This window comes from Peromyscus maniculatus, chromosome 2 (assembly GCF_049852395.1).
Source record: "Peromyscus maniculatus bairdii isolate BWxNUB_F1_BW_parent chromosome 2, HU_Pman_BW_mat_3.1, whole genome shotgun sequence".
Lineage (NCBI taxonomy): Eukaryota > Metazoa > Chordata > Mammalia > Rodentia > Cricetidae > Peromyscus > Peromyscus maniculatus.
The window spans coordinates 145,126,126-145,142,941 of NC_134853.1; the positions used below are offsets into that span (position 1 = coordinate 145,126,126).

At 45.0% G+C, this 16,816-nt stretch overlaps 1 protein-coding gene across 6 annotated transcripts in view; it reads left to right on the forward strand.

Moving 5' to 3' along the window:
* The window catches only part of Kiaa0319l (KIAA0319 like), a 104,902-nt gene that overhangs the window by 41,516 nt on the left and 46,570 nt on the right, over positions 1-16,816 (forward strand). For all 6 annotated transcript variants that reach the window (XM_016009420.3, XM_016009419.3, XM_042271881.2 and 3 more), the window contains one exon: positions 16,339-16,585. In XM_016009420.3, coding sequence (XP_015864906.3) covers positions 16,339-16,585 — 247 coding nt within the window. The remainder of the gene's footprint in view (positions 1-16,338; positions 16,586-16,816) is intronic.

The following is a 16,816-nucleotide window of genomic DNA, read 5'->3' on the forward strand; positions in this document are numbered from 1 at the left end:
TATATATTCTCAGTAAAGTAGGCTCCAGACAAGAGAAATGCTTTACTATCAAAGTAAGTGAAAGATACAAAAAAGAGGGTAAGCAAGAATTCCCTTAGACATGTGCCCCTGCACCTGGAGACTTTAGCATCATCAGCTTCACTTGAAGGTTGTGTTCAAAACAGATCACTGGGCCCCAACTTCAGAATTTCAGAATCCACAGATTTAGAGTGGGGCCTAAAAATTTGATTTTCTAAGTTTCTGGAGAAGACTAGTGCTTTGATCCAGGAACCATACCTTAGAGCCTCTGCCTTACAGGATGGGGGGGGGGCTGGGTATAGGATACAGAGCATGGGATTAGCCTTAAGGATGGGATTAGCCATAAGCAGGATACCTCTTTCATTGTGATATGAAGGAAGGATTTCATGGATATAGCAAACGTGGGTATTTATAGATTTGCTAAAAGGAATTCTTAAGTCATTTCTTGGTTCTTCTGAAGTGTGGTAGATTGGAAACAGAAGCATGTAGGGTGGGGTTTGGGAAGATCAGGGGTTTGGGCAGAGTGGCAAGGGTCTGAACTAGCCTTTGTGACAGCTAGAAGATGGCAAACTAGGTAAGGAAATAGGAAGCCTTGTAGGTAGTCTTGTAGATGGGGACCATGTACTTACGGTAGTGTGCTGATCTTTCCAGTTGTGTGAGTCTTCTCAGTAGCTCCCAGCAACCCTGCCAGGGAAAGGCTGGTAGTTTGACTCATCCAAGTTAGGAAATTTGCTAGGTGGTTTGTGCAAAAGGAAATTGGGGCATGGAAATTAAGGTTTTCAAGGGAGTGGATGACAGAGAATAAAAAAGATAAGAAAGGAGGCAAAGGGAGGGCGGGCTGACTGATAGACTGCAGAAGCCTGTCACTTAGGTTCCCACGGTCACAGCAGACACCGAGGGAGCGGTGATGATGGGAAAGGCAGGAGGCCGTCTGCAGTGTCGGGTATTTGAATTTAGGGTTTGGTGGTGGAGACGTTCTGGCAGTGACAGGACCTGAGGTGCAGCTGTGGAAGACACTGCTGAAGCGTGATGGAGAGAGAGGTTTACTGGAGATGAGGAGCCTAAAGAACTCAGGGAGCCTCACATAGCATGGTAGTGAGTTGTCTGTTGCAAGATATTTGACCACACTGTGAACCCCGAGAGTGCATTATCTACTGGAAAAACTTGCTTCTAGCTGTGGTGTGCCTCAGCCCTAGCACACACCTTTAATCTAAGAGCTTTCTGCTTGAATAGTGTAAACAGAATTAAATAAAATCAGCCATAGGTCAAGAGGTGGAGCAAGCAAGCAGTTGACAGGAAGTGAACAAAAGATTATAAGAAAAAACCATGGGGAGGGAGTGCTGGAGAGATGGGTCAGTGGTTAAGAGCACTGGCTGCTCTTCCAGAGGATCTGGGTTCAATTCCCAGCACCCTCATGGCAGCTCACAACTGTCTGTAACTCTACTTCCAGGGGATCTAATACCGTCACACCAATGCACATAAAATAAAGTTAAATAAATTTTAAAAAGAAAGAAAGAAAAAACCCATAGAGAGTAAGAGGGAGTCAGGAGGATGGATAAGAGGGATTCACAGGAAGGAGACTTTTTTTTCCCCCCAGAACTGAGGACCGAACCCAGGGCCTTGCACTTGTTAGGCAAGCGCTCTACCACAGAGCTAAATCCCCAACCCCGGAAGGAGACTTTTTTGAGACAGTAGAAAAGAGGAGAGGCTTCTGGGAAAACAGCAGAGGAGGATGGTCAGCTGGGTGCTTTCTCTGCCTCTGAGCTAGCAGGGTTTCACTCCAGCATCTGGCTCCCCGGTGTTTATTGATTAAGATTTTGTTAAAAACAACAGTTGTTCTTGTGGGAACTGAGATGGTCGCTAACATGATGGTGTTAACAGCAACAGCTAGTGTTCACCACACTCCTGTGTGCCAGGTGCCATTGTGAGCCCTCGACTTACTGTTGTTCTCAGTCCACACCCCACGTCTGTGCAGCACTGTTACTGTCCCTGTTAGAGAAGAAGCTCAAGGGGAAATCAGACTAGCCACCCAGCTAGCGAGTCTATGACCCGGGCAGTGTGAGTCCGTCCGGAGTCTGTTCTTGGGACCCTCTTGCTCCTCAGGCAGGAGCTGGGATGAGGAGAGGATCTGAAAGCCAGATGTCAACACCATGTAGAAAGGAGGAGTGAGGAGTACGCTAGGTAACAGCCGTGAGAGGAACTGAAGCGAGTCCAGCAAGTTGGTAGAGGATGTGGTGCTTGCAGAAAGGCCGAAGTGGTGGTTCACAAAGGACATGGAGAGGGCAGGCAGCACAGGCCAACTATGACCAATGACACTGGCAATGGATCAGTAAAACTGGACATACAGTAGACTTTTACCAGGCAGTCTTTTGAGGGGTACTGAAAACACAGCTCAGGTTTTATTGAATTCAGTTGCATGCTGGGAGGAAGACCCTGGGCTTGTATTGTCTAGAGACTTCTTTTGCTTGTTCCTCTGTGGTGGGCAGTGGCTACAAACTGCCGTTACTGAACAGAATTTCACAGCTCTATGGTCTGATGGAGTGGGTGGACATGGAGGGGAACTTCTGCAAATGAACTGGGGAGGAGGAATGGGTCTTTGCTGCAGGAAGCGCCACAGAGACATTGCAGAGTTTGGTATCACGTGAAGACTGCAAGCATCGCTAGAAAATGGGGTGGTCTTCAGAGCCGTACGACCCTGTTAGACCTCTGTGCTATGTTTAGGAGCTTAGTGCTTTACCCTCAAGGCCATGGAAAGCTCCAGAAAGTGGTAAGGTTACCTGTGCATTCCAGGTACTTACCTGGCAGGCATTTCCTTGAGGAGACGCTTGAGAGTTCAAACTTCTGTTTAAGCAGTAGGGAAAAGTAGAAGAATATATTTGCCCTATGGCTTTTATCCTAGTCAGTGATGACTGGCCAGTGCTAGTGGTTTCTAGTTTATTCTGTTTTCATAGAGGTAGGACAAGTAGCTATGTGTCCAAAGTTGGGAGAAATTGGTATGCACTGTTCTGGGTTTTCCTGAAATGCCTGCAGTACTCTAAAGGCATTGGCTTGTCAGAATGAATTGTTCATCCTTTTGGATACACGTACATTATGATGCCCACGAGCAGGGACTGTGGACACTTTGAAGTGGGTAGGAGTGCCGTTTATTCCTTTGTCTCCACTGAAGAGGAAGAGTTAGTCTGGTTCCACTTGAGCACTGTGCTCTTCTGTGTCAAGAGCCTCTGAACTGTGGCAGAAGGGCAGGAGGCTGGTTAAGTGGGTCTGGAACGGGCACTGTAGGCGTGGTTCAGCCCCTGGCAATTAGCTGCCACCGGTCCTGCTTTGTGAAGGAGGCCAGGAAGGAAGGTCCACATGGAGGACAGTTTGACGTTAGGAAGACTCAGGTGTTCTCTCTACCGTGATTATTCCCCACTCCAGTCACTGATAGAAGCAGTTGCTTCTACAGCCTTTCATCTGCAGCTGTCTGCTGCTTGCTTTTCCTGAGAACTCCAGGCTGACTCCTTGTACGACCTGAGATGGCCTCTTATCAGAAGAGAAGATAAGGCATGGGTGTGGGCAGCCAGGAGAACAACTTACATAAGCAAGGACAGCTTCTCCAGCAGTCCTGCTTTGCTTTTGTTTGTCACGCCCCGCCCCAACTCTCCATGGCTTTCTGCTTGCTTGCTTGCTTGCTTGCTTGCTTGCTTTTGGTTTGTATTTTAAAATTTCCTCTAAATCCTTTAGGCTGTGAAATTATTGCCAAGAGTTCATTTATTCTTCTGGTTATTACTCTGACAAATTTGGAATCCCTCAGGGCCTAGATTTTTTTCACATTCTAACTCCTAGTTCCCTAACAGACAAGCTAACAAACTTTGCCATTTTTTTCTCTTCTAGCGCTAGGTCCCCTTCCCTTCCAGGCCCCTGCTTTGGGTAGTCTGTGTGGGTCTCTGCACCCTCTCCCCACTGTAATCGTACACAAGTGGCTATCACATCTTGAGAAAGACTGGGTAGCCTGTTTCCTTGCTCTGTATGTAATAGCAGAAATCCCTGCAGGCCCAGCTTCCCTCCTCAGAGCATTAGTTTCTGGACCACAGCACCTCTCGTATTTCCCTATCGTAACTGCCCAGTTTCCCATCTACTGTCCTGAGCTCCTCCTTTAATATTCTGCTTTACTGTGTGCAACCAGTGAAAGTGTGTTAGCCACCTCCATTGTCTTAGTCCATTCGGACTGTTGTAACAGCATGCCACAGACGGTGACTTGTGTACCACAGACATTTCTTTCTCACAGTTCTAGAGGCTGCAGAAGTTCAAGATAAAGGCTTTGGCAGGTCAGATTTTTGATGAGGAGCCTGTTCCTCATAGGCACTTGCTTCTTCTCACATAATGGGGGAGGTAAACAAACTCCATGAAGCCTGTTTTAGAAGAATAGCACTCACCTCCCAAAGGCCTCATGTCCTAAATATCATCTCCTTGAGGGGTTAAGATTTCAACATACAATTTGGGGTATGCAGACATTTATTCTGTAGAACTTCTGATTATAATTTGTTCAGAATTAGGTTTTTAAAAATATTTATGTTTATTTTATATGTATGGGTATTTTGCTTGCATGTGTGTGATGCATATGTAGGTGTACTAGATGCATGTATGCAGTGCTTGAGAAGGCCAGGAGAGGGCACTGGATCCTCTGGCACTGGAGGTACAAACAGTTCTTAGCTGTCATAAGGGTGCTGGGATTTGAACCCTGGTCCTCTGTAAGAGCAGCATGTACTCTTAACCAGTGAGCTCTCTTTCCAGCCCCTCAGAATTGGGTTCTTTTTCTTTCTTTCTTTCTTTTTTTTTCCCTGAGGCAGGGTTTCTCTGTGTAGCTTTGTGCCTTTCCTGGAACTCACTCCCAGGCTGGCCTCAAACTCACAGAGATCCACCTGGCTTTAATCCCAAGTGCTGGGATTAAAGGTGTGCGCCACCACCGCTCGGCTGGGTTCTTTTTAAAAAGACTTCTGCCATCCTACCTTCTATCATGTACCTCCCCCCATTCAGTATTTCATAGTTTTTGAAGTAAAATACTTTGTTTCAAGTTTCTTTTTCTTATTTCCTCAAAAATAAATACACAAATAAATGATAAGCTGTTTCTTTAAAAATAAAATTCTATCTAACTTTAACAAGCTCAGTTTTCTACTTCTGGGACTCTAATCTTGAGTGATGATTCCTACAGAAAGTGCTTGATGCACAATGATAGGATGCTATTTATTTTGTATTAACTCATTGTCTCTCTCAGGATAGTGTCTTGTTATGTAACCCTGTCCTAGAATTCACTATGAGCCGAGCTGACATTGAATTTCCATTGACCCTCCTGCCTCTGCCTCCCAAGTACTGGTATTACAGGTTCACCTCGTCCAGTGGCATTTTCGGACATTTATCAATATACTTTATTCTTTTCTCACCGTGTAGCCCTGTCTTGTCTGGAACTTGCTATGTAGACAGGCTGGCCTCAAATTCACCAAGACCTTCCTGTCTCTGCCTCCCGAGTGCTGGAACAGAGGGGCAACCAGACGTGCTTTGTTCTTATTGGACTCCTCCCTTGTTACCTCACACTGGTCCCTCCATACCTCCAACTCGTTCCCTCTTGCTTACCTGACACATAGAACCCCCATTTTCCCCTCTTCCCTTCCTCCTCTTCTTGTTTTCCCAGCATTCATTCGGGAGGCCGAGGCAGGAGAATCTCTCTGAGTTCCAGGATAGCCATGTCTACATAGTGAGACCCTCTTTCAAACAAGTAAACAAACAAACAACTCCTTTTCTGGATGTTTATGTAAATAAAATAATGTGATATGTAGTCTTTAGTATTTGACTTCTTTCTCTTAGCATAGCTTTTAATTTAAAAGATTTATTTTATGTGTATGAGTGTTTTGCCTGCATGTATGAGACTTCCTTTATTTTTTCTCTGCCTGTCTGCCTCCTTTCTCCTCCTTCTGCTCCTTTTTTGAAACAGAGTCTCTGTGTAGCTCAGCCTGGCCTTGAGCTACATGGGTCTCTCTGCCTCAGCTTCCTGAGTGAACTGCAAAACCTAACAAAGTTCTAATTCTTGGTGGTATAGTTATTGTGATTGTTGTGAAGGATGTAACGTACATCTTTACATTAAATGCTCTTATTTGCTTTACATTAAATGGCTGCCCTGGAACTCACTTTGTAGACCAGGCTGGCCTTGAATTCAGAGATCCATTTACCTCTGCTTCCCAAGTGCTGGGACAAAAGGCCTGTGCCACCATGCCTGGCAGTCAGTATGCACTCTTGCACTAAGAGTGACGTCTTCTAGTTTGCATTTTGTTTCTAGAATCTTTTTTTTTTTCTCCGAGACAGGGTTTCTCTGTGTAGCTTTGCACCTTTCCTGGAACTCACTTTGGAGACCAGGCTGGCCTCGAACTCACAGAGATCCACCTGGTTCTGCCTCCTAATTGCTGGGATTAAAGGTGTGCGCCACCACCGCCCGGCTTGTTTCTAGAATCTTAAGTTCTGTATTCCTGGTTATATATGTGTTCATATTTCTCTGATTGCTTAGATGATATTCTCTTTGGCACCCATTTAAAGCGTCTCACCAGCTAGTCACGAGTTGTTTTATGCTTGGGGCTTGTTGCCCATCTCGCTTCTGTTGGATGTGGGCTTGCTGCTCTCTTCAGATTGGAAAGTAGTTGATCATGTTTCTTCAGGTGTGTGTTGCCTCCTTTCCTGGCCTGCCTTTCCTTTGAGAATTCTATTACAAATGCATAGCAACTTGGGTTTGTTTTCGGTTTACTAATGCTCTGGTCACTTCTTTCTAGTCTTTTTTCCTTCTTTTTGTTTCAGTTGAAACCTTCTATTAAAACTCTTCAATTTTCTATACATTTTTCAAACCTGCCATGAAATCACCATCGTGAACAGCCAGGCATGGTGGCATAGACCCATAATCTCAGTTCTTGGGAAGTGGAGACAAGAGGATAAAATGTTCAAGGTTATCCTTAGCTATATCATGAGTTCAGGGCCATCCTGGGCTACAAGAGAACTTTTCTCAGAAACAAACAAAAACCACCAAGTGTATTTTGCATCTTAGACAGTATAGTAGTCATTTCCAGAAGCTCTAGACTCTGAGTAGTTTACTGAATACAGGATTAGTTCCCCTTGTCTGTCAGAAATAGCAAACCCTGGATAAACTATATTATTTTATTATATGAACATATATATCATTGAATTCATGAATTAGGCACAGCCAGGGACTATATCAGCCGGTTTTTCTATTACCGTATTGAAATACCTGAGCTAATCAAAGTATGAAGAGTAAAGGTTTGTGGTGGCTCATGGATTCAGCAGTTAGAGTCTGTGGTTGGTTGACTTGTTGCTTGTGGGTCTATGGGGCACAGTCTATCATGGTGGGAGTATGTGGCAGAGGAGAGGCCTGGGATCCAATTGCTTCTCCCCATTGACTTCCTCTGGCTAGGCCTTTCTTCCTGCTTCTTAAAGTTTCTGTTGGAAGACCAAACCTTTAACACTTGGATTTTGGTGGACATGTCAAACCCAAACTATGGCAGAGACTAATATCAATAACTGATAAAGTAATAGAACAATGACTATATTTAGTAAAATATGGGTTATATGTTTACCTTCTACAGCTTCTTGAATATGTGTATTGAAATAAAATGATTATTTCATTTTGTAATGCTTAATCACACCTATGGCCTGTGCACAGGAGGCAAGTGCCGTATTCCTAACCCTTTGGTTCTTTTGAGACAGGGTCTTTTACATAGCTAGGTGGTTACATAGCCCAAGCAGTTCTTAATCTCATGACCCTCCTGTGTCAGCCTTCTGAGTGCTGAGATTAAAGTGTACATCACCATATTTCATTTTTCTTTCTCTCTCTCTCTCTCTCTCTCTCTCTCTCTCTCCCTCCCTCCCTCCCTCCCTCCCTTCCTTCCTTCCTTCCTTCCTTCCTTCCTTCCTTTCTTTCTCTCTCTCTCTCTTTCTTTTTTGGAGCTGAGGACCGAACCCAGGGCTTTGTGCTTGTTAGGCAAGCACTCTACCACTGAGCTAAATCCCCAACCCCTTTCTCTCTTTTTCTTTCTCCCTTCCTTCCTTCCTTCCTTCCTTCCTTCCTTCCTTCCTTCCTTCCTTTCTTTCTTTCTTTCTTTCTTTCTTTCTTCCTTTTTCCATTAAAGACTTAGTGCTAGGATCGGAATCCAGGGCCTCTCTCATGCTGGATTAGGTCTCTATCACTGAGCTATACCACCAGCCTGGATCAATTTTTTAAATAATTAATTTAAAAATTATTATTATTGATGTGTAGGGTCTGCATGTGTATGATGTGGAGCCGAGGGCATGGATGACGTGGTGGTCAGAGGACATCATGGAGTTGGTTCTGGAAACTGAACTCGGGCCATCAGGCTTGCACACCTGGCACTTTACTTACTTGATATCTGCCCAGGATCAGGTTTAACTGAAAGAGGTTTTCCCTGTCAGGACTTAGTTCCTGCTTATATCTCCATGTCTGGCTATTAATTAAGCACTTGCTTTTATAAGTTTTACTTAGGAGGCTGCTGGTGACTTTGTGTCACTGTGGGTGTTCTTGAGCTTGGCTCTGAAGTGTAGTCAAACTGTTTGAAAAACAATTTGATCTTTTGTTAGTGTTATTTTTGGTTTTTCGAGAAAGAGTCTCATTTGGTAGCTCTGGCTGTCCTGAAATTTACTATGTAGACCAGGGTGGCCTTGATCTCATAAAGATGCTTGCCTCTGCTTCCTGAGTGCTGGGATTAAAGGTGTGCACCACCATACCTAGCCCTTTATTATTAGTTCTCTAACTAGTGCCCTATGAATTAGAAAATTCCCAATCCAGTTTTGTGGAGCAGGTGCTGTTCCCAGCCTTGTGAAGTTCAGTACTGCTCTTACAACCATTTCTAGATCCTTCCTTGGCCTGGGGTGGTTTCCTCACACCCAGGAGGGTTCTGCCCTGTGCATCCCTCTCCTCTAGACTCCAGCTGCATCTCTTCAGCTCAAAGGGTCTCCTTATGTAGTTTGGGCTTCTGACAAACTCATAGTCTTCCTGCCTCTATTTCCCAAATGCTATGACTACAGGTAGGTGTAGCCAGAAGTTTTCCTGGTCCCACCCGGCTCGCAGCCACTCAGACCCAAATAAATACACAGACACTTATATTAATTTAAACTGTTTGGCCTAATGGCTCAGGCTTCTTGCTAGCTAGATCTTACACTTAAATTAACCCATAATTCTTCATGTTTAGCCATGTGGCTTGGTACCTTTTCCCAGTTCTGCCTTAACATCTTGTTTCTCATGGTGGTGGTGGCTGGCAGCATCTCCTGAATCAGCCTTCCACTTCCCAGAATTCTCCTCTCTGCTTATCCCGCCTACACTATACTTCCTGCCTGGCTACTGGCCAATCAGCATTTTATTTATCAATCAATCAGAGGAACACATTTCATAGCATACAGAAAGACATCCCCAGGGCCGGAGAGATGGCTCAGAGGTTAAGAGCACCGACTGCTCTTCCAGAGGTCTTGAGTTTAATTCCCAGCACCCATATGGTGGCTCACAACCATCTGCAATGAGATCTGGCACCCTCTTCTGTGTACATAATAAATAAATCTTTAAAAAAAATGACATCCCCAGCAGGTATGTGTCACCAAATCTGGCTTTATACATGCTTTTTAAAACATTTTGATGACTTGGCATGGTGTCACATTCCTTTAATCCCAGCATTTGGGAGTCAGAGACAGGCGGGTCTCTGTGGGTTCAGTGCCATAGGCTCAAAAATAATCTTTTTGTTTTTGTTTTCTGCTTTGGCATTCATAGTGGCAAAACTGCTCATTCTTGGAGACTCACTCCAAGCTTCATGTCTCATGGTTCTGTTTTTAGGCCACTCGGTACCACCAAATATGTCCTTGACCATGTCTTCCAGAGTCTTCAGTTACTGTCCCAGTCTACTTCCATGCTTCCTACACAAATAGGAAGTGGAGTCGATAACAGCTTATTCTTGAATGACTTTTATTTAACCCCTGGTCCTGTGGAATTTTCTACGGAAGTCACTCCTGCTGGGGTTGTTGGTAAATTCCCAACTGCCCATCAGGTGTGTTCCCGTCAGCCTGTATTTGATAGGAGGCCACTCAGCCTTGTCTCTCACGGCTGACTGTACTTTGTGTCTTGTTAGTGTGCACCCTCCTGCTTCGCGGTCCTTCTCTCTGACTACAGTGTCTGAGTATTGAGCTCACCTCATGCACTGGAACTCGCACTTGTGCCTTGAATGCCTGTGTCCTTCGCTCATGTGCTCTTTTATTGTAGTTTACCTTTTCTGTGGCTTCAGCTGCCATGTGGGAACATGGATCCCAGTCTGAGTCTTCACTGACATTTCCTAGAGGTGTTGTCCATTCGATATGTCTGTAACATGACTTGCCCATTATTTCCCCGTACTCTGTCTCAGTTTGACATTACTGTACAGTCAGCCTTTCATGCAGCCTAGAAACACTGGTGTTATCTCCGACTCATTTTCCCCAACTCCCAGGTCTATTTTGGCTTTACACATATTAGCTCTTTAATATTTTGAAATTTATCCCACGAGAGGAATTTCCAGTGATGATGGCAGACTGAAGTGGCCTCCTGGACCTTCACAGATAATAATGATATTTTTTTTTTAAAGACAAAGGACATAAAGGAACTGGAAAGAACCCAGAAGAATATAGAAGCTAGAGGAAAGTTTAATTTTGAAAGATGAAAACTGGAGGTGATAAAATGTTCATTTGCACTTTAAAAAAGTGTTGCCCGCGGGCACCCAACAGGCTCCCTACTAGAGGAAAGTGCCGAGAGGAAGCCTGACTGCCTCCTGGTGGCCAGGACCAGGGTGTGCAATAGTGCTGTGCGTACACTTAGCAGCAGGACCTTCCTTTTCTTTTATTTTCTTTTTCAAGACAGGGTTTCTCTGTGTAGTTTTGGTACCTGTCCTGGATCTCACTCTGTAGCCCAGGTTGGCCTCAAACTCACAGAGATCCGCCTGCCTCTGCCTCCCAAGTGCTGGGATTAAAGGCGTGCGCCACTGCTGCCGGGCGCACGAGGAGGACCTTTTAAGGAAAACAAACAACCAAGCAGATGGACCCCATATCCTGACTGAGCTACAGCCCCCGCCTGCACCCTGTGCTGTAGCGTGGGGACTGCAGGAGGCCTGGCGAGGAAGCACACAGGGACGAGGAAGGCTCGGGTGGATATGGGAAGACAGTCTGTGCCAGGCTGAGCTTAAGGCTTTTGCCTCTTACACCAAGTACATCTCCCAACCATGAGGAAGCAGGTGATCAAAGTCTCAAGTCTTAGGGTGTGAGATGTCAGAAAACGGAGTCGTGACTGAAAAGTTAGAGAGGATTCCTCTCTAAGCAAAGAAAACAGAGTGATGGCTCTCAACACGACATCCGAATCACCACCTTCCAGACTCAGGGAACGTCTCAGAAGGGGGCGGAGGGCAGGGAGAGTGCTGCCAAGCAGTCCTCTGGACAGTGTGACAGTTGCCCTCACGACCTCACTGCAGCTGTGGTTCCTGAGACCTGACAAGACTGGCCCTGTCACGGTTCTATCATGTATGGAGGAGGGACTCCTGAGGCCTCCCCGCTCCTTAAGGAATTGCGCGCGGTTAGTTAGTGGTTGCTGGAGGAGGGGTATCATTTCCTTTTCCTTATCCACTGAGAAGCTGCCCACCCTCCAGCAAATAACTGCTGAGCCATGGTCATGCAATCAAGCATAATTCAACTCAGTGGGGGAAGACATGAGATTGGGGGGGGAGGGCCATGCCAGGAATGGGAGGAGAGGATAATGGGAGGTGACAACATTCCTCATATGCATGTGTAAAACTGTCAAAGAATAATTTTTTAAAAAGGAAATCAGAGTGAGACTAGGCCTCAAACCGGAGTTTGGAGTATTTTATTGAGTTTATTATTATTATAATCAGATAAAAGGCTGTCAACAGAAACTGACTCCATGTTGACTCAGATGATGGGATCAGCAGTCCAAAATGCCCAGGTAGCTGCTGTTTTTGTAGTCAGAGACTCAAAGGAAAACTGCCCATTTGAAGTGCAAGAAAAAGAATTTCAGACCAGAAGCAGAAGCAAACTACTTTTGTCACAAGTGTAATTGTGCACAAAAAAATTGTACGGACTCTACATCAGAGATGGCAAAGTTGTAGGATATAAGGTCAATGTACAAAGATCAATTGTTTGATATATTAACAATGAAGATAGAAACTGAAGTTTTTAAAATGTGTAATAACGTTGAAAGCCATGAATTCTTTAGGAATAACAGACAAAAATACATCCAAAAGCTGTATACTGAGAACTGTAAAACATTGATTGCTGAGAGAAGCTGAAGAAGGAAATACACACAGAGAGAAGCTATTTTAATAGGTTGTCTAGTGTTTCCTCCAGGACCCCTGTGCTCCCTTCTCGTCCTCTGGATCCTCAGCATCCTACCTTATTTGGGAGCAGGGCATTTGCAAATGTAATTTAAGGACCTAGAGAAGAGATATTTTATGGATTGACCTTAGAATCCAGTGACTAGTGGCATTACAAAGGAAAAAAATAAGCTGGGCGATGGTGGCGCATGCCCTTAATCCCAGCACTCGGGAGGCAGAGCCAGGTGGATCTCTGTGAGTTTGAGGCCAGTTTAGTCTACAGAGCAAGTTCCAGGAAAGGCTCCAAAGCTACACAGAGAAAACATCTTAAAACAAAACAACAACAACAACAACAACAAAAAAAAAAAAAAAAAAAAAAAGAAAGAAAGAAATAGAGATTGAGATTCTCAGAAAAGGGAGATCATGTGAAGACGGAGGCAGAGATTAGGTTTGGGTTGCTATAAACCAAGGGATGTTGTTTTAATTATTGTCCTATTGCTGTGAAGAGACATCATGACCAAGAAAACTCTTATAAAAGAAAGCATTTAACTGGGGACAGTTTCAGTGGGTTACTCCATGATCATCATGATGGGAAGCAGATAGGCAGGGTGCTGGACCAGTAGCTGAGATCCTTACATCCTGATCCACAGGCAACAGGCAGAGAGAGACACTGGGCCTGATGTGGACTTTTGAAACCTCAAAGTCCACCCCCAGTGACTCACCTCCTCCAACAAGGCCACATCCACTCCAAGGCCACACCTCCTAATCCTTCCCAAACAGTTCCACTAACTGGGAACCAAGCATTCAAACATGTGAGCCTATGGGGGGCCTTTCTCATTCAATCCACCACAGATGTTAAAAGTCTCTGGGCACTAGACAAGACAAAGAAAGGTTGTCTAGAGCTCTGTTGCAGAAGTGGTCCTGACATCTTGCCTTTAGACTTATGTCTCCGGAACCAAGACAAAGTTCTGTTGTTTTAACTGCTAAATTTATGGTAACTTTTCATGACTGTTCTAAGAAACCAATATATCTGTCTCATGGATCAGTACTAATGAGCAAAAAATGATTTTGGAAAAGGCAAAGTTAGATGACCTAAACTAATTAGAAATTTTGTTATAACTAGAAATTTAGTAACCCAATTGTTCAGGTCTCCAATAAATATATAGCAGATATTCAACATTAATCATTAGGAAATCCCAAGGGAAAACCACAGTATGCTGCCTCTACCTTCAAAAAGGAATCTAAAAGTCATCCATAGCAAATGTAGTCCTAGCTGGCCTGGAACTTGGTATGTAGCCACAACTGGCCTTGAACTTGCAGTGATACTCCTGTCTCTGCATCTGTCTCTGCTTCTGCCTCCCAAGTGCTAGGATTAAAGGCGTGTGCCACCACACACAGCTAAGCCGACATTTTTATAAAAGGGTGAGCTGAGCTCAGTGGTTGGGTTTGAAAACTGAAAATAGAGAGGGGGCAGGGAGAGAGGAGGAGGAAGAGGAGGAGGAGGAGGAAGAGGAGGAGGAGGAGGAGGAGGAGGAGGAGGAAGGGAGTAAGACAGTTCTTTGAGGTAGGGTGGCACTCACCTGGGAAGCTGAGGCAGGAGGATTATATATTGGAAGCCAGCCTGGGTTACATAGTGAGACCCTGTTACTGTGTCATTCTATTCATGTGACATTCTAGAAAACGGAAAATGATTTTTAGTGACAGTAAGTTAAGGGTGCTGCTTGGGGAATGTAGGTGGGGAGGGAAACGGATCACAAAGGAACGTGGGGGATCTTTGGAAGGGAAAGGTACGCTCATTTGAATTGATGATTTCATAGGTGTTCACATCTGTTCAGATCTGACCAAGTATAAGCATCAAGTATCTTTTGTGTCAATTATACCTTAAGAAAGCCTTAAAAATGTGCAAAGCTCTGAACAGACCTCACCAAAGGAAAACAAGGACTGGTCAGTAGGCACATGAAAATACATCCAACTTCATTTAGTGAAGTGCACAGTAAGGGTCCCTGTCACAACCGTTAGAATAACCAAGTAAAGAACAGGAACAGCAGGTGTGGAGCTGTGGCCTGGAGCCCTTGTGCTCCGCTGTGGGAGTGCAAACGAGCACCACAGCTTAGCTGACACTCAGAAGGTGAAACTTGCCAGGTGTGGTGGCGCACACCTTTAATCCCAGCCTTGGGGATCCCAGCCTTGGGGAGGCAGAGGCAGGCGGACCTCTGTGAGTTCAAGGCCAGTCTGGTCTACAGAGCGAGTTCCGGGACAGCCAGAGCTGTTACACAGAGAACCCCTGTCTCAAAAAAACAAAACAAAAACCTTATTTGTAAAAATATATGTATCCAAACATTTGTAGCAGCTTTATTTATAAAACCTGGGGATTGAAAACAACTTAAATCTATACCAGTGAGTGAATGGAAAATAAATTTTGATGTATGTCTGTAATGGAATACTATTCAGTAAAATAAAAAAGTACTACCAATATATTCAGAACCATGGGTGAATCTCAAAACCATGTTGTGTGAACACAGCCAGAAATAAAAATAGAATACATCCAGTTCCTTTTATATAAAGTATAAGAAAACCCAAACTGGTCTTTCTGTGACAAAACAAATCAGTGGCTGCCTGAGTCTGGAGGTGGAGGCAGGGACTTAGTGAAAAGGACATCAGTGAACCCTGGGGGCTAATAGAGATGTTCTGTCTCTAGGTTGTTGTTATGTGGGTGTGTACACTTGTCAGAAATTGACCTCATGTTCTGATGTGTGAGTTTATGTCGATTATGTTTCCAGAAAGTTGATTCGTAAGACTCCCTCCCTCCACCCTGGCTTGCCTACTCTCCATTCCTCGGTGGTTGCATGTGTGGTGGTCCTGTTGTCACTGCTTCTGCGACCCCTATAGTGCAATGTGACCTACAGACAGACACCTGATTGTGTCCTTCTCTGCATGTGGTCCTCTAATCGTTCACCAGCGTGGCTCCTTAAAGTGGCCACCAGTGCCTTCCGTCTGCCGTCCCTGTCTTCCAGCTCCTGTCTGTAGCTTCCTGCCTCTTGCTGTGCTTATGGCTTTAGTCCCCATTACTCTATGCTAATTTCATGTCTGTGCCTGTGTTCCTTCTCTACCCCGGGCCTTCTGTGTGGTAAACAGCTGTTCACCTTTTAAAACCCAGCTTAGGAATCCTCTTACCCAGAGGGCTGCAAGGGAGAAAAGATGACGTGCTCTACTTATTCCTTCGGTTCATCATGACTCTTTTAGGAATATTTACTGTTTGACCTTATGCTTTTAGTTTGCTTCCCTTGTTAGCTGAGCATAATATTTGGCAATTTTTTTAAGTTTAAAAACTCTTATATGTGTATGGATGCTTTGCCTGCATCTATGTCTGTACACTGTGTGTGTGCCTGGTCCTCACAGAGGCCAGAAGAGAGTTGTTGATCCTTTGAACTGAAATCACCACATATGATTGTGAGCCACCATGTGGCTGCTGGGAATTGAGCCCACCCAGGTCCTTGGAGGAGCAGCCAGTGCTCTTGACTGCTCGGTCCTTGCTTCAGCTCCCTCGTTATTTTGTTTAAAAAAAACTTTGAGACAGGCTTTTACTCCATAGCCCAAGCTAGCTCAGATTCTTGGCAATGTTTTTGCCTCAGCATTCTGAGTGCTAGAATTTTAGGTGAGAGTCACCATGCCCAGCTGATGAAACTTTTTGTATGGAAATAAAACCCCAGAAGATTCATATTACTTTTTGTCTGTAATTTGTGGTTCTGGGGATCAAACCCAGGGCTTGTACGTGTCTGGCAGGCATTCTACCAATGAGTCTTTGTCTCCGAATTTTAACACTATTTGACTTTGGGTGGTAAGATAAATGTCTTCAATGTTTTTTTTACAGCATTCCATGAGCCCGGCCCTATGAGTCTGTAATTCTGCTCACTGTAGTTAATCTCTCATGTTTCCTTAGGTCCACAAAGCCACCACAGTTCCCAGCCCCTTCACCACTGACCACATTACACAGACTCCTGATTGGCCGAAGAATGTGTCCGTCCATCCCGAACCATCAGAGCATTCCAGTCCTACGTCCAGTACTCAGCAAGCAAAAGTCACTGAGCCCAGTTCACCTGACTCCCCTCTTCCAGTGGCCCCCTCCGACAGCTATGCTACCCCTACGCCCCAGGCCTCTGCCCAGAGCACCTCAGCACCACAGCCAGGTGAGGCTCACTGCTCCTGGCCTTGGAGATGAGAGGAGAAAGTAGAGTGTTGGATTCAAGTCTTCCCATTTAGAGAGAGCAGGGGAGGCACACCTGACTGCTGGACAGCACCCTGTCTGTGCCCCTGATCCCTACCTCAGCAGCTGCCCAACCTGGGGCACTTAATGGAGCTCATTTTCTCAGAGCCAGATTCTACTGTGACCTAAAGGCACAAGACTTTCTGGGTATGGT